The sequence below is a fragment of the Salmo trutta genome, chromosome 21 (genome assembly GCF_901001165.1).
Source record: "Salmo trutta chromosome 21, fSalTru1.1, whole genome shotgun sequence".
Classification (NCBI taxonomy): Eukaryota; Metazoa; Chordata; class Actinopteri; order Salmoniformes; family Salmonidae; genus Salmo; species Salmo trutta.
The window spans coordinates 23,916,290-23,933,712 of NC_042977.1; the positions used below are offsets into that span (position 1 = coordinate 23,916,290).

Consider the following 17,423-nt stretch of genomic DNA (forward strand, 5'->3'; position numbering starts at 1 on the left):
TGTTCAGCCTCGTGATAATAACACTAAAGTCAATATGATAAAATGCTGTTTATTGATTGTTGTCTTCCATTTTTTAAAAGTAACATTTATTACAGTAATTTAATTTTCAAAATACAGGTTACATATTACAATTTCGAAGACAAAATCCTACTAATAACAGAATAAATGAATACATATTTCATCTTGGTATATAGAATATCATGTTGATATAGCATAAGTGTAATGTGCTTTGATAGAGTTATGTGTTTCTCTGATAATACAATTTAAAAAATATATAAAACATTTTTGAAGAGTGGTTCAAAACCTCCATGCCTAAAACAAAATCCCCTCATTCAACAGCAGTTAAATCAATGCAGTCACGTGACGGGATGCATTGTTCATTCGTTCATTCAGTATTTCACGCACATATGAAAAGCACATTTAAGCACATGAATCATTTAAATCATTTTTGATTGAGAAGTATTTCGAGCAAATAGGATTGGTTCATTTCAGTAATGCACCACCTATTCACCCGCCCTCCATGACGTCAGGGATAGTTTATATAGTTGAGGAATTTTTCTGCGCGGTCATGTCAGATGGATACGAATTGGATTTGAGGATACGACTCCGCTGAAAGGCTCAATTGTTGAATCAGAGGATTGTTGGAAAATATTTATTTTGGATGACTGGATACCCCATGTTTCGCCACCTCTCAGGGTAGTTCATGTCTCACGATGAATCCGAATATATTCAAGCCTTGTCCAGAACGTGAAGTTATTCCTCCTACTAAACCGAACAGGACTAAATCAGAACAAATCAAACCAGAACTCGCCCAGGTGGTGACAGATTCCAAGACAGGAAAATCTTACAGCAAAGGGAAGCTTCTGGGAAAGGTATATCAAGTTGCTTTATGGATTATGTATCTCACCGAATTCAATTATTTGTACCCAATTGTGGTGACGATGTGGTCCGATGGTGGTAGTCTAAAGAAATTGGAGATTGCCGCGTCAGTGTTACATTTGTCAGTTTTCATTCATTGACGTGATTTGTTCACGGTTAGGTCGCATGTTCTACAAGGCTACGGGTTACAGTCACATGTGAATGTTGCGGGAGAATTACCTCGTGCGGTGTTGGGTATGACAAACTTTATCCTAGCCTCTTAGTCTTTCTCTCTCACGAGTCTAGCGAGATGTGCCCCTCATGTGCATTCATCTGGGCTTCTAGCCCAAATATCGATGTTTATGTATAATCTCTTGTGACTGATGTGGTGGAAATTGGCACATTGGCTAATCGTAAAACCTGCCACCGTTGAAATACCACCCGTCATGAGGATAGACTACATTATTTTGCCAGTGCAATAATGCATTCTAACGCGCTACTTGTCACTGGTCAGTAATTTGATCATGTATATATTCTAAATGTATCAACACAAGCGCGGTGTCACTGTCTAAACATCGTTGCCTCAGTCTGTGCTGCTGCATGTGAGAAACAAATCATTGTTATTAATGCTTGTGTGATATGTGGCATTACCCAAAATATAATATTTTCATTTAATTATAAATTAAATGATGTATTTAACACAGGTACTAATACAAAAAAACGAATGTATTTGAAAGCGTCACAATTCTGTACGAGGTATATGGTTGGAACATACGTCATTGGATAGGCAATACAAACAGGCAGCCTAGTGTTGAAATGCAGCAAAACCAACATTATTGTGAAAACCCGTTAATGTTATTTTATGGCTAGAAAATAAAGGCTGATGCTGATTTGTCTACGGTTTTTCTTCTAAGGGTGGCTTTGCACGATGCTATGAAATGACAGACCTTTCTAACAAGAAAATGTATGCTGTAAAGGTGATACCACAGAGCAGGGTGTCAAAACCTCATCAGAGAGATAAGGTAAGGAAACATTTGAATGTAGCTCTACAGATTAACCGCCTTCCAAAGAGTGGTCTCTATTACTACTTATATTCTGGTTAAGTTTCATCATTTTTCTGACAGATAACAAATGAAATCGAGCTTCACAAAACCCTTCATCACAAGCATGTGGTCAAGTTCTCCCATCATTTTGAAGACCAAGACAACATCTACATTTTCCTTGAACTCTGCAGTAGAAAGGTGAGCTGTGCTGCTGCTTTTTGTTATGGTACAGCTTGTGCAGGCATTCTGAAGGGTGCTCACTGGGTTCTGACAGAATTCTCACCTTATCTTTGCAGTCCCTGGCACACATTTGGAAAGCAAGACACACGCTGACAGACCCAGAAGTGCGGTACTACCTCCGGCAAATCATATCTGGGCTGAAGTACCTTCACAATAGGGGCATCCTTCACAGGGATCTCAAATTAGGTATGTAGAGTGATTTGTCAAATATCATTATTTTACCACACCCTCTAGCTCATTCAGTTCAGCCATTTAGAAAATGTCAAAGGTATATTTAGAATTTCCTTTGGTTGTGGTTTCATGACAAACCACTTCAGGTGTGTGCCTATTCCTCATGGGAGGCCTCAAGAAAAAGGAACTTGACAAATGTTGCTCTTGCAGGGAATTTCTTTGTGAATGAGAACATGGAGTTGCGGTTAGGGGACTTCGGGCTGGCAGCAAAGTTGGAAACAGTTGAGCAGAGGAAGAAGTAAGTCAACTGATGGAATATGTCCTATGCCGGAATATTCTTGATTCCTTCCCAGCCAGCCAATCTGAGGTGAATGCCTCTAACGCAAACCTGTTTCTCCTCAGAACTATATGTGGAACACCTAACTACCTTGCCCCCGAGGTGTTGAACAGGCAGGGCCATGGAACAGAGTCTGACATCTGGTCACTAGGTTGTGTAATGTAAGTATACTTAAAACAGTGGTTTTGTGGTGTCTGAGCTACGTTGTATTTGACTTGGTGCATACTTGCTGTTGACTTTGATCTACAGTGGAGCTACAGCTCATACTTAGCGCTTGAACATTTAAAGGATGTATGGAATTTCACATATGCAGAAAGTTGTTTTAGGCTAATGAGGTAGGCCATTGCTAAGCTAGTTTAGGCTTGTATAACGTTATTCAAATTAAGCTAGTATGTCAACAGTTGAACTCAGTTGGCATTGGGGAGACTCACGGATTAGTCTTGTCTTTAACCAGGTACACGCTGATGTGCGGGAACCCTCCCTTTGAAACCCTTGATCTGAAGGAGACATACAAGTGTATCAAGGAAGTGAAATACAACCTGCCCTCGACCCTGTCTCCTGCTGCTCAGAAGCTCATCTCTAGCATTCTGCAGAAGAACCCCAGCGACCGCCTCACACTGGACCAAATCCTCAACCACCAATTCTTCACAAAAGTATGTCACCCATGCCCTGGAATTAGGCTAGAATTTACTGCACCAATTCCTAAAGCTTTTTTACTCAATGGATTACATTTTTAGTCTAATCTGCCTTGATTTGTATTTTGAATGGCTTTCCAATTGGTTGACGCTTCTTGATCTTGAGATGCCATTTGGGTAAAATTGGAGGCCTCAGCCTTGGCTATAAAGTGTACTTTCTAAAGAGCAACACTGAATAATAGCACATGGCCACTGACTGAAGAGATCTCGACAGGATGTCAGTATTCATTGTGCTAAGTGTTTGATTTTTGAAGTGCCGACCTTGCATTTTCCCTGTCCTAAACCTCTTCTCTCCCTCTTATAGGCTTTCACCCCAGACAAGCTGCCTCCCAGTAGCTGTGTGACAGTGCCAGAGCTCAACCTGCCCAGCCCTGCCAAGAAGTTTTTCACCAAGATGGCCAAGAGTCTTTTTGGCAAGAGAAAATCCAAAGGTAAGCATTGTGGCAAGTCATGACTGACCTTCAAAATGCTGCAGCCTAAACCCAGGATTAACCCTACATTCAGGGTTTAATTGAACATGTGTTTGGTTTTATAGTGGATAACAGCCATTGTGAAGAGCGGGAGAGCATCTCCAAGCTTGTGTCTGGCATCGTCAAATGCTCCATTAGTCGCCAGATAAGCTATAAAACAGTTGGCGCCAATGAGGTATGTATTTTGCACATGACAACACATGGTACAGGCAACTTTTTTCTATAGCATAGGCTAGATAGTTGATAGCATAGGCTAGACATGTTTAATTACTTTATGTATGCAGGCATTTTGCATTTCCTCTTGTTAGCTGAGATGCATTAGCTAAGGACCGAGCTCAGCAAGGGACTGTTATGGGGTTGCTATAGTAGTAAATCTCTCACAATAGTTTTCTATTGTACTTAGCAGAATTCCATTTTAGCCAGAAGATGTATGGGGTGACATGGTCAAGCCATCACCCAGTCTTAAAAAAAAATGACCAGGCCTGTGGAATAGAATGAATGTGCAGCAGTATATGCATACTGCTAATCCTTGTTCTCACAGCCCAATGACATCTGTTTCCCTAGTGGTGCTCTGATTCAATACAACTGCATTTGATTCATGCGTCATTCTTTGCTTTTCGGGTCAGATTTAAAACTCTGGTTTTCCTTCCTTACAAGTCTTTCTTTGTTTCCTGACGCTCATGAAAGCTGTTTCCTGTTTCAGCCTCCCATTCCCACAGTAGGCCAGCAAGTCAGCTCTGGTCCGCTGGATACTCCAGCTGAGGAAGAGTCCAGGAAGTCCGCAGCATCAGGCTCCTTTAAAGGCACGGTGGCCAGCAGCACAGAACGTAAGTCGCTACTCTGGCTGTTTGATTTAACATCAATCAGCAGTTTTACTGAATATGATCAATGCTTTAAATATAGATTATTTTAAGATCAAGGCCTTTTCCATACCTATACAGTTCAGTTACTGTGAAACAGCCTTTCACTTGTCTTTTTGGTATATCCAAATTGATCACGTTTGAATTGGCTTGAATGCACTGATTGTTTCATATCTGAGCTCATGGACCTGATAAGTGGTTCAGTCAGACTGTTGGTGGTGATAAGGGAAATTTAACCTCACCCTCTCCATCTCTCTCCAGCGTGTGAAGACGGTGTTACCCCTGCTGCTATCGCTGAGTCAGCCATGAAGGTCCTCAACAGCTGTTTGTCTGCCATGCCTGCAGGTGAGCTTTCAGCCTCTCTGCAAGCTAGTATTCAGTGTACGCTTAAATGGAATTTAAATGGCTTGATTATACTGAAATTCTCTTAACTAGCCTTTTCTAAATAAGTCTCTCTTCCTCTCCAGCTACAAGAAATCCACCTTGTCCGTCCAGACCCAAATCCTTTATCTGGGTCACAAAATGGGTTGATTATTCAAATAAGTATGGCTTTGGCTACCAGCTCTCAAATCAAGACATTGGTGTGCTCTTCAACGAAGGGACACACTTGAGTCTGTGTGATCAGCGCAAGTAAGAGCCCTTTTCAACTAATTGAATAATATTCAAGCGGTTATTAGCCTTATTTTAATGCTTTGAACAAACCGAATTGTGCTCATTTTGTAGCCTTTTGATTGTTTCAAACCCTTGTCTAATGTATCTCCATTGTCTTCTCCATAGGACTGTGCACTACTGCATGACCAACAACAAACACTTCACCTTCCAGGCCAGTGCTTTACCAGAGCAGCTTTGCAGCCAGAAGCAGATTGTGGAGCTTATGGCCAACTACATGGAACAGAACCTGATGGAGGTAAGGAAGTTAGTTATAGGTTGCCTCCCAAATGGTACCCTGTTTCATTAGTACTCTACTTTTGATCAGAGACCTATGAGCCCCTGGTCAAAAGTAGTGCATTTCATGGTGAGTTGGTTGCCATTTGAAACTCAGACAGTCATTGTATCTTATCAGAGTATCAGTAATCTGCTTGCAGTTTTTTGATCTAACTGGGATTTTAATGTGTTCTCTTTTCCAGGGTGGCGACCTCCACTGTGAAGACCAGCCTCCCTCCCAGCCACCACTCCTTCTGCAGTGGGTGAAGACCGACCATGCTCTGGTGATGCTCTTCAGCAACAGTACCCTGCAGGTAAGACTTATTGCTACACTTCTGTTATACACCACTCACTGTAATTATTTTGTACAAAATTCATTTGTCTTATTGTGCATTTACCATCCTTTTCTCCCAGGTGAATTTCTACACTGACCACACCAAGATCATCCTGTGCAAGTCCTCTGGCTCCTACCTACTGACCTACATCAGCCGAGAGCGCGTCTCCAACACCTACCTCCTGAGCATGCTGTCAGAGATGGGCTGTTCTGCTGAGCTGCAGCACCGCATGCGTTACGTGGTCCAGCTGCTCGAACACCACGCGGATTCATAATGGACCCCTGCCTCACAGCTCCAGAGTAAGGTGAAGTTTCCCCTAAATGCTGATCTAGGGTCAGTTTTGAATTCCCTCATGATGGTGAAGGTTAGAATTGGGGGAGGTGAAGCTGATCCTGGATCTGTACCGAGGGAGAACTTCACCCCAGTGCCATAACGCCTGGCTCTGTCCACAAGCCTCAGCCAATCAACCCGCTGCTTTCTGCTTCCACTGGGAGTAAATAACCAGGAGGCTCTGTTAATTCAGGGAGTCCCCCATCTTTGGCTAGTGTCTGGCCTCTTTGGACTATGGTGTACATCTATCTTTTTCAGTTATTCTTTTAGAATGAAGCCTGACAACAGTAACACACTACTGGCTTGACTCACTTCATGCGCACAAACAACCTGACCCTGTTCTCTGAGTAGATGCTCAGACCTGATTCTGAAAATGGCAGTCTGGGATCACAAGCTGCCTAGTGACCACCCCCATTATGGTTGAAAAGCTGTGAAAAGGGGCTCCTGCTTTTCATGCTTTGACTTCACTTGCCTTTATGATAATTGAACTTCACTAATTGGTACACAATGGCATAAGGAGGGCAATGAGTGTGACAGTATTTGCACAATCTCTTATTATATTTCTTTGGATTGGCAGTCACTTTACCACAAGTTACTGAATTTTTGTTCTGTTTTTAGCTATAGATACCAAAAGGTAATTATTTTAACCTTAACTGGTTAATGTGCAACTTATGTCAGCATTGCCCAAAAATATTTTTGGCATGTTCTGGTAATTCTCACATCAACTTTATTGGGCAGAAGTATGTTTGACATGTTTTTACATTTGTATGAAAAGTTTCACAAAAAGTGGTCTTTTTAGACCTATACATGCCTCTCGTAAGACTCTATGATCTGTGAACTGTACATGATACAGACAATGTCTTCGTTTTATTATTCTCCTTATAGTGTGCTCTAAAATACATATCTCTATAGTTTCTGGAAAAATATCACTTAATATATGTGACATTTAGCATTATCTCAAAGTACCTGTTTTGATTTGGCTTATTTTTAGACATTGTTTGGAAACAAATACTCTTCAAACAAATCGCATTTCCAGTGGGCTGTTGCACTTTTGGAAATTGCATACGTCATTATACCAATCACAGCCCTCCTTTTAGGATTGCACATTCAGCAAATCACCATTCACTGTTTTGGTGGTGCTCATAAAATTGATAACTTCAGAATTACTAGACCACACTCTGGAAATTTGATGTACTTGTATGTGGTGTTTTGTTCCAAACATGGTATTTAAAATTAGCAAAATCAAAAAGGGTGCTTTGAGAGATTCATACTAATATTTTGAATATAAAAATGTGTTTCAAAATCTAGACATGTTAGAGCACACTAAGGAGTATAACGACACCAAGATGTCTATCATGTACGGATCATTAGGTCTTACAGGAGGCATGTGTATAGGTCTACAAATGGCCACTTTCATCAGGATTTTCTGAAGTTGTAAATGTGAAACATCCTTTCGCCCAATGAGGTCTCTGAGAAGTGCCAGAATCTGAGATCAAAAATATTTTTTGTCTTATGTTGCCATGGAATCGCCCTAATATATAGTTGTGTGTTCAGGAGTGAATACGTGCACTCCAGTTGACATTGGCTTTGCTAAATTGCATTGCTGTTTGGCAAAGGGGATAAAGTGCCTTTTTGAGAATTCTGTATTGTGCAATAACAGCCCTTTTGAATGTCAGGTTGTGGTGTCATGGGAAATGGGCTATGGAGGCAAATACTTTTTTACATGGAATTGGGTAACTTAAAATGAAGCACTAGTCTCACTACCTGGTATAAGCTTTTGGTAAATGGTATGATAACCCTGTATCAATATGTAAAATTGTGTTTCGTCATACTGTACTCATCCCTCTTTGGTTTACCTTGCCGGCCATCTCTGCCAAGAGTTGTATCCTTAAACTGTGACCCCTGAGTGCAAGTATTATACAACTTCCGGGTATTGTCTTTTCAAAAATACAACATTGTGAAAGCATCTGCTTTTTCAGACGAACCTTTATTTTTGACCAATGTCTATTTATTTTATTTATTAATGTGTAATTCTATGGTCTTGACATGTGATATGATCACTATGTACTGTATTTGGGCGAATGGAGGAAAATAAAGTTTATGGTAATCACATTAACCATTTTGAAGTCGTTGACAATTGCCTGATTTCCATCAAACACAAGTTTAAACTTTTGTCCCATGAGCTTAATATTTGTACAATAAGCACATTTGGCAATGGTGGTGAAATACAGATGAGTTCTCAAACCTGTCTTTGCCATACACCAGAATTGACATATTCTGGTCCTAGGAACTAGGACTATCAGTGTTCATCTAGGTGGACTAGCTACTTATATGCAACAATTTGGATCTATGCTGAACAAAAATATAAATGTAACAATTTCAAAGATTTTACTGAGTTACAAGAATCTGTCTTGTGAGTTTTGTTAGGCCCTAATCTACGGCTTGCACAAGACTGGAAATACAGATACGCATCTGGTCATGCAGTTCAAGTCAAGTTTCACATACACCTAGATCGCAGTCATTAAAACTGGTTTTTCAACCCCTCCACAAATTTCTTGTTAACAAACTATAGTTTTGGCAAGTCAGGACATTTACTTTGCATGACACAAGGAATTTTTCCAACAATTGTTTACAGACAGATCATTTCACTTATTCACTATCACAATTCCAGTGGGTCAGAAGTTTACATACGCTAAGTTCACTGTGCTTTTAAACAGTTTGGAAAATTCCAGAACTTCTAAAGCCATGATGTCATGGCTTTAGAAGCTTCTGATAGGCTAATTCACATTTGAGTCAATTGGAGGTGTACCTGTGAATGTATTTCAAGGCCTACCTTCAAACTCAGTGCCTCTGCTTGACATAATGGGAAAATCAAAAGAAATCAGCCAAGACCTCAGGAAAAAAAATTGTGGACTTCCACAAGTCTGGTTGGGAGAAATTTCCAAACGCCTGAAGGTACCACGTTCATCTGTACAAACAATAGTACGCAAGTATAAACACCATGGGACCATGTAGCAATCATACCGCTCAGGAAGGAGATGCGTTCTGTCTCCTAAGAGAATGTACTTTGGTGCGAAAAGTGCAAATCATTTCCAGAACAACAGCAAAGGACCTTGTGAAGATGCTGGAGGAAACAGGTACAACAGTTTATCCACATTAAAACGAGTCCTATATCGACATAAGCTGAAAGGCCACTCAGCAAGGAAGAAGTCACTGCTCCAAAACCGCCATAAAAAAGCCAGACTACGGTTTGCAATTGCACATCGGAACAAAGATTGTACTTTTTGGAGAAATGTCCTCTGGTCTGATGAAACAAAAATAGAACTGTTTGGCCATAATGACCATTTATGTTTGGAGGAAAAAGGGGGAGGCTTGCAAGCCAAAGAACACCATCCCAACTGTGAAGCACGGGGGTGGCAGCATCATGTTGTGGGAGTGCTTTGCTGCAGGAGGGACTGGTGCACTTCACAAAATAGATGACATGAGGCAGGAAAATTATGTGGATATATTGAAGCAACATCTCAAGACATCAGTCAGGAAGTTAAAAGCTTGGTCACAAATGGGTCTTCCAAATGAACAATGACCCTAAGCATACTTCCAAAGTTGTGGCAAAATGGTTTAAGGACAACAAAGTCAAGGTATTAGAGTGGCCATCACAAAGCCCTGACCTCAATCCTATAGAAAATTTGTGGGCAGAACTGAAAAAGCGTGTGCGAGCAAGGAGGCCTACAAACCTGACTCAGTTGCACCAACTCTGTCAGGAGTTGTTATTGTGGGAAGCTTGTGGAAGGCTACCCGAAACGTTTGACCCAAGTTAAACAATTTAAAGGCAATGCTACCAAATACTAATTGAGTGTATGTAAACTTCTGACCCACTGGGAATGTGATGAAATAAATAAAAGCTGAAATAAATCATTCTCTCTATTATTATTCTGACATTTCACATTCTTAAAATAAAGCGGTGATCCTAACTGACCTAAGACACGGAATTTTTACTCTGATTAAATGTCAGGAATTGTGAAAAACTGAGTTTAAATGTATTTGGCTAAGGTGTATGTAAACTTCCGACTTCAACTGTAACTTTAAAATATAAAAGTAGGGGTGCAGATCAGAAAACCAGTCAGTTTCTGGTGTGACCATTTGCCTCATGCAGCGCGACATCTCCTTCGCATAGAGTGAATCAGGCTGTTTGTGGCCTGTGGAATGGTGTCCTGCTCCTTTTTAATGGCTGTGCAAAGTTGCTGGATATTGGCGGGACCTGGAACACGTCGTACACGTCAATCTAGAGCATCACAAACATGCTCAGTGGGTGACATGTTTGGTGATTATGCAGGCTGTGGAAGAATAGACATTTTCAGCTTCCAGGAATTGTGAATAGATCCTTGCGACATGGAACAGTGCATTATCATGCTGAATCATGAAGTGATGGCAGATGAATGGCACGACAATGGGCCTTGATCTTATCATGGTATCTCTGTGCATTCAAATTGCCATTGATAAAATGTAATTTTGTTCGTAGCTTATGCCTGCCTATAACATAACCCCACCGCCACCATGGTACACTCTGTTCACAATGTTGACATCTGCAAACTGCTCGCTCACACGAAGCCATACGCACTGCCATCTGCCCGGTACAGTTGGAACCAGTAATCATCGGTGAAGAGCACCCTTCCCCAGCGTGCCAGTGGCCATCAAAGGTGAGCATTTGCCCACTGAAGTCGGTTACTACGCCGAACACGTAGATGAGCTTTCCTGAGACAAGTTTCTTTAAAATGTTTCTGGAGGCTTATGAAATAAACATACAATTCTCTGGCAACAGTTCTAGTGGACATACCTGTAGTCAGCATGCCAATTGCGCTCTCCCGAAACTATGTAACAATCATGCTTTTTAATCTGCTTCTTGATATGCCACACCTATCAGGTGGATGGATTAACTTGGCAAATATTCACAAGGATGTCAACAAATTTATGCACAAAAATTGAGAGAAATAAACTTTCTATGCCTATGGAACATTTCTGGGAGCTTTTGTTTCAGCTCATGAAACATGGGACCATCACTTTACATGTTGCATTTATATTTTTGTTCAGTATGGTTGCTGCCAGTGCGTATGACTCACTCACAATAAACTCCATGGACTATGACCAACGTGAAAAGAGAATGGTTTTGGAACATGGCAACTGCAAAGTCATCATGTTGCGAGTCCCAAAGACAGCGACTGGCCACTCGTAGACCCTGGTTCCTGTTCTGCCCCACCACTACCTGACACACCAGCTTGTACCGCGGAGGACTGATCTCTTTCACTTTGCTCTTCACCATGTCTGACAGAATCTGGCTAAGATGGCTGCCTGAGGCTGCGTTATAGCTGGCCCCATCCAGATAACTATCCAGCATGGCTTGCACAAGCTTCTGGACCTTACTGGCTTTAAAAAGACATCCCTTCTCTGGTTCTGTCTTATAGGTGTTCTCTAGCTGGACAGGCTGATGGAGGGGCAACCCAGAGAAACTGGCCCGACTGCCCTGAAGCCAACCGCCAAAAGAAAAACGCTTGGTCAGGGCGACCAAGTCCCGGCGTATGAAAGGGGAGTTTGGGTTGCTGATATTGGGACACCTGGATGAGGACTCGATAGGGAGGAAGCCCCTCGGGAGTAGAAGAGGATACCGGGGATGCTGCTGCTGCTGCTGCTGCTGTTGGTCCCTAGACAGGGAGCTGCGGAGGGTGGAGATGGAGCCTTGGCGGCTCTGGCGAAGCTTCCGGGAGCCCCATGGTTCCATGGCCTGCTGGTTACACTGAGCCAGAATCTCCTGGGAGAGAGGGGGCTGCTGGGTCGTCATTTCAAGCCAAACCTGAAAGTCGAGGGCACTGTACTGTACAAGGATGCAGTTGCTTGCCCGTGCATTCATTTAATCACATTCATTTGCATCACTGTTATTTTCCAGAGGAATCAATCTGTCCTGAACTATGTATTTTCAGAGTGCTGCCCTAAGTCTTGTCTATCATATTAGTAAACATCTCCCTTTCTGCATGTGGAGAATAAAAATAGCCTTTACATTAAATGTAAATAAGACACAAAGAACACCATGTCAGTTCTTTCTGAATGAACATAATCCACAGCATTTTGGTTCACGTCACTGTATGTCCTAAATTTAACCCCTTTGCTAATTCCATCCACCCATAATACCCTCATGATAGTTCCTATCAGCTTGATGGCTAAAATACCGTAATTTACCATTTCCACTTGTGCTTATCAGTAGCGTTAAATAACATCTTTAAAACTATGTGAGATTAATGTCAACTATTCAAAGGACAAGCGTTGAAGCATACAATAGTAGGTTAGAAAATGTGCTCTTTAAACAAACCAAAGGGAAATAATTTTGACATGCAGTATGATGTCATGGGGAAGTTATGTTTACTTAAAAAACGAGTTATGTTGCATGTGTCACACTAGATATGTTGCCTACAACCATTATGCCTACAACCATTATGTTGCCTACAACCTTCCCCTTTTTCAAATTAGTCAATCATGCAGCCAGTTGCAAACAGTAGCTTTAAAAATAACAAAATACTGAGACCACAACCAATAACAACAGTAATATAAGTATAACCTTACCTTTTAAAATCACTGGAGAGACTACTGTATGATGATAAACCCTCCCGTAAAAGCTTGGTGACTCAGACACTCACTCCTCTGCATGCTAAGGAAAGTTATCAGGCGAACTCTGGCCAACCCACCAACAGGAGTTTTACTAGTTTGGGTTCTCAGCAAGCCACTGTGGGTAAATTATTGGCTAGAAGGCCAGTGCAGGTCAGCAACTACAACAGGCTGAGAGCTAAGCAATCATTCCCTGGGAGAGATGTGCAGTCTCTGGCTTACTGCCACGTCCTCTGCTGTTGTCATGGCAAATTGTTTTCTTCAACCTGAACAGTGACCTTCTGAATCAATGGGCTTGTCTGTGTTTGCTGTCTTTGGAGTCATTCGATTAAGCAATCGAAATACGAATGGATGAATATGACAGTGTCAACAAATTCAATAGTGAAAAGGATCAGTCATTTCATGTGGGTATTTCATTGCTATATTATTAATGGCATTGGTGTTGGAGACACCATTTGCATTGGACTATTTGATTCTGAGTTCCATGCATGATTGACAGGTGTCCTTCCCTATAGTACCATGGCTTTGGACTCATAAAACACAACACAAAATGTGCATGTAAGAATGTAGATGTAAGCATGTATGCATATAAGATCATTTGGGTTGGGCACAATGGCGATGCAATACACGCAGATTAACAGAGACAAATGGAAGATAGTTTGTATGATGTGGACTGGGAATCCAGCTAACCCCGGAGTATCTCTCTCTTGATTGCAAGTCCTAAAAGACATCCAAGCATCTAAACTGGGGCACTAGCGGGTGGTCATCAATAGGCATCTGGCACTAATGAAGAGAGAGAAAGCTGAATGTGCCATTCCAAATGCTTAATTGCATTGTGGCTTTAGCTTTTAATTTCAGGGCATTCAGAATTATGCGACAGTGCAAATGAGAAAATGTTTTCCTCTAACCAAAAATATCCCCAAAGCATGAGAGTGATTGTGCCATCCATCTGTTTGTGCCTAGGGTGTTTAACATTCTGACGTCAGAGAAAGAGTAGAAGGGCAGAAGCACTAATGAGCAGAGCACCGTCTAATTCATTTTCCTAATTAACAATGCTATCTTCTCACAGTCGCAGGTACTATACTGTGCTGTAGCAGGCATATACCTCCTTCCTATTTTCAGGACTACAGAATAGTTCTGAGGACTCCTGAAGGGATGAAGGGATGATTCAGGGATTTGATGTCTTACAGTATCATCTTCAGATGGAAACGGAGGGTTTCTTCTCTCTCTCTCTCTCTCTCTCTCTCTCTCTCTCTCTCTCTCTCTCTCTCTCTCTCTCTCATATTTAAAAATATTGGGTTATCATCCTAACAGTGAGGTGGTTATGGAGCTATAACTGTAACCTTGGCAAGCCTGGGCATGCCTGTTGGTGGAAGCTCATAGAGATCAATAACTCTGGAGTTGAACAAACAGATGGGAGAGGTTGATGACTTCTCCTTTGAAGGGAAAATGTGTTTATAGTTACGGGAACTTTTCTTTTAGATGTTGAAGACTTTCTAAGGTGGGGTTTTGTTTGCTTTTGCCTAGATTGAAAAGAGGGACATTAAAAAATTTTAAATTTTTTTGTTACAGTTTAAGAGCAATCTGTTTGATGGAGTGGGATGTAAGTAGCCTGTAATCCAAACTGATATTTGTAGTACTGGTCTGGTTTAACCAGGCTAGAAGATAAGAGGTATTGGCTCCGACCACTTCAGTCATATTGATACGTTTCAATGGCCCATTCGACAAAGGACCGTAAACAAGCAGCCTGTAATGACATAGAATCACCAGCCAGCCCTGTGTCACTAACAATAGACCCATAGATTGTTCAGAAATGAGGTTGAAACCTTCATCTAGTCCTAATGGACTAGATGTATATTAGTGTTCTTTCCACCTTTTCATTGATACATTGGTCATTTTGGAATCCAAATCAATAACCTTTTGTCTGTTACTCAACATAGCTGCACATTGCTGTTGCCAGAGACTTAGGTAACTTGAATTGATATGAATTCTGCATTTTAATAACAAGGTCCTTTTCACAGAATTGTACCTTTAAATACTGTGGCAGATGAACACGAGGTTTCTATATACTGACATACCTTGTTGCAGCTTGACACAAATAAACGGATCTCCATGTTGCACAACTTACCCTTTTGATATAAAGTAAATGTGAAGGAAATCACTAACTGGGCCTATGAAGCACAACTGTTATAGCAGCCAAACCTACTAACAGTTTTTATCCATTATGAAACTGAAGAATGATGTTGCCTTGAATTACTCATCTTGAGTTAAGATGATGCATATTTTATCTCTTTTAATTATGGCTTCTACATGACCTCTGAAGTATACAATAGGCATCATTAAAGTGTGTTGACAACCCACAGTGATTGGATGTTTGCATCCTGTATTTTGACCTACTGCAGTAAGCTGAAGGATTTCAGCAGCTATTCATCTGTGCTATTTTTGGCCAGGTTGCCATCCTCTCACATGTGTACATATGGGAGTACCCTATCATTACAATCTGCTTGGTGAGGTACCTGGGAGCCCATTTGGAGAGCCTCTATTGGAGAGATTCTATTTCTGGTAAGTATTTGCTGAGTCCCCTAAGGAGAACAAAGCATCTGTTTCAAAGCTCTTTCAAAGCTTGATGTTATGTATTTGTTTCATTCCAATACAGTAGTCCTAGTATGTGCTTTTGTATAATCATGGCATGCTCTGCTGTACATTCAGGGAGGATCATTTGAATGTCAAATGCAATATTGCAGAAGTAAGTTCAATGGATTGTATTTGCATATGACCCTGTATTTATAACTTTGCAGAAGAGATGTAATCAACTGACAACTAGTTCAGACCTGACCGACCTGGTCAGATAAAGGTTAAAAAGGGAAGAAAATATAGACTGTAAATGTTTATTAGAGACAGGAAGAATTAACAAAATAACCTCATAGCTGTTTGTGGGACATATTTGTAACCCACATGGTTTCATGGTTTCTTGATATGTGGGGATTTTGTTTAGAATTTTGGTCTATATGCCAACTGATTTATTTGTGAACATGCATTGTTCTTTACATAAAATTTGTGCCCTCCCTTGTATTTCTATATGTTGCGTTGGGTTGAGTGCTAACTGAACGTTGTTTTTATTAAATGCTCTTAAACAGGGATTCAATTGTGTTTTTTGTTGGTGGAACTTTATTCACTCTTCCACATCCTAGTTACTCCCATATTACTCCCATCACTCTTCCACATCCTAGTTACTCCCATATTACTCCCATCACTCTTCCACATCCTAGTTACTCCCATATTACTCCCATCACTCTTCCACATCCTAGTTACTCCCATATTACTCCCATCACTCTTCCACATCCTAGTTACTCCCATATTACTCCCATCACTCTTCCACATCCTAGTTACTCCCATATTACTCCCATCACTCTTCCACATCCTAGTTACTCCCATATTACTCCCATCACTCTTCCACATCCTAGTTACTCCCATATTACTCCCATCACTCTTCCACATCCTAGTTACTCCCATATTACTCCCATCACTCTTCCACATCCTAGTTACTCCCATATTACTCCCATCACTCTTCCACATCCTAGTTACTCCCATATTACTCCCATCACTCTTCCACATCCTAGTTACTCCCATATTACTCCCATCACTCTTCCACATCCTAGTTACTCCCATATTACTCCCATCACTCTTCCACATCCTAGTTACCCCATATTACTCCCATCACTCTTCCACATCCTAGTTACTCCCATATTACTCCCATCACTCTTCCACATCCTAGTTACTCCCATATTACTCCCATCACTCTTCCACATCCTAGTTACTCCCATATTACTCCCATCACTCTTCCACATCCTAGTTACTCCCATATTACTCCCATCACTCTTCCACATCCTAGTTACTCCCATATTACTCCCATCACTCTTCCACATCCTAGTTACTCCCATATTACTCCCATCACTCTTCCACATCCTAGTTACTCCCATATTACTCCCATCACTCTTCCACATCCTAGTTACTCCCATATTACTCCCATCACTCTTCCACATCCTAGTTACTCCCATATTACTCCCATCACTCTTCCACATCCTAGTTACTCCCATATTACTCCATCACTCTTCCACATCCTAGTTACTCCCATATTACTCCCATCACTCTTCCACATCCTAGTTACTCCCATATTACTCCCATCACTCTTCCACATCCTAGTTACTCCCATATTACTCCCATCACTCTTCCACATCCTAGTTACTCCCATATTACCACATCCTAGTTACTCCCATATTATCACATCCTAGTTACTCCCATATTACCCCTTATGTGACCCCTGCTTAGCTCAAGTGAATGCAATCAATTTATTCTGAGTCGGCCTGAGATTCACTGGCTGATGTCATAGATGTGCCCTTAACTACTCCAGCGGCCCACGAGGACTGAATCACACAGGGAGAGTAACGTCACTCTGGAAGACCACAGCAGGATGTGCTCTGCCTTTTCTTTCTCAGATCCTTCCCTCTG

The 17,423-nt window shown here is 41.3% G+C and overlaps 2 protein-coding genes across 3 annotated transcripts; one reads left to right on the forward strand and one right to left on the reverse strand.

Annotated features, from left to right (window-relative positions):
• The first annotated feature begins 547 nt into the window (after positions 1-547).
• LOC115156998 (serine/threonine-protein kinase PLK3-like) lies at positions 548-8,379 on the forward strand. The gene is made up of 15 exons (XM_029704830.1): positions 548-872; positions 1,773-1,880; positions 1,983-2,099; positions 2,198-2,327; positions 2,523-2,610; positions 2,715-2,810; positions 3,104-3,302; positions 3,649-3,775; positions 3,880-3,989; positions 4,518-4,641; positions 4,936-5,019; positions 5,142-5,304; positions 5,452-5,581; positions 5,802-5,912; positions 6,013-8,379. The coding sequence occupies exons 1-15, from the start codon at positions 714-716 to the stop codon at positions 6,205-6,207; spliced, it is 1,941 nt and encodes a 646-aa protein (XP_029560690.1). The 5' UTR covers positions 548-713; the 3' UTR covers positions 6,208-8,379.
• Positions 8,380-10,778: 2,399 nt separating this feature from the next.
• dynlt4 (dynein light chain Tctex-type 4) lies at positions 10,779-13,021 on the reverse strand. Of its 2 annotated transcripts, none has more exons than XM_029704832.1 (2): positions 12,873-13,021; positions 10,779-12,081 (listed from the first exon to the last, which is right to left on the reverse strand). In XM_029704832.1, exon 2 carries the CDS (start codon positions 12,034-12,036, stop codon positions 11,377-11,379), a length of 660 nt encoding a protein of 219 aa, XP_029560692.1. In that variant the 5' UTR covers positions 12,037-12,081; positions 12,873-13,021; the 3' UTR covers positions 10,779-11,376. The 2 variants fall into 2 exon arrangements, with proteins under 2 accessions (XP_029560692.1, XP_029560691.1); XM_029704831.1 differs by having other exon boundaries at positions 10,779-12,108; positions 12,873-13,019.
• Positions 13,022-17,423: the final 4,402 nt, after the last annotated feature.

Bases quoted from the DNA above. Each gene is read 5' to 3' on its own strand.
- LOC115156998 (XM_029704830.1), top strand. From the start codon at position 714: ATGAATCCGAATATATTCAAGCCTTGTCCAGAACGTGAAGTTATTCCT. The intron at 3,776-3,879 runs GTAAGCATTGTG...TTGGTTTTATAG, and splicing joins TGGCAAGAGAAAATCCAAAG to TGGATAACAGCCATTGTGAA. The intron at 5,020-5,141 runs GTGAGCTTTCAG...CTTCCTCTCCAG, and splicing joins TTTGTCTGCCATGCCTGCAG to CTACAAGAAATCCACCTTGT.
- dynlt4 (XM_029704831.1), bottom strand. From the start codon at position 12,096: ATGACGACCCAGCAGCCCCCTCTCTCCCAGGAGATTCTGGCTCAGTGT.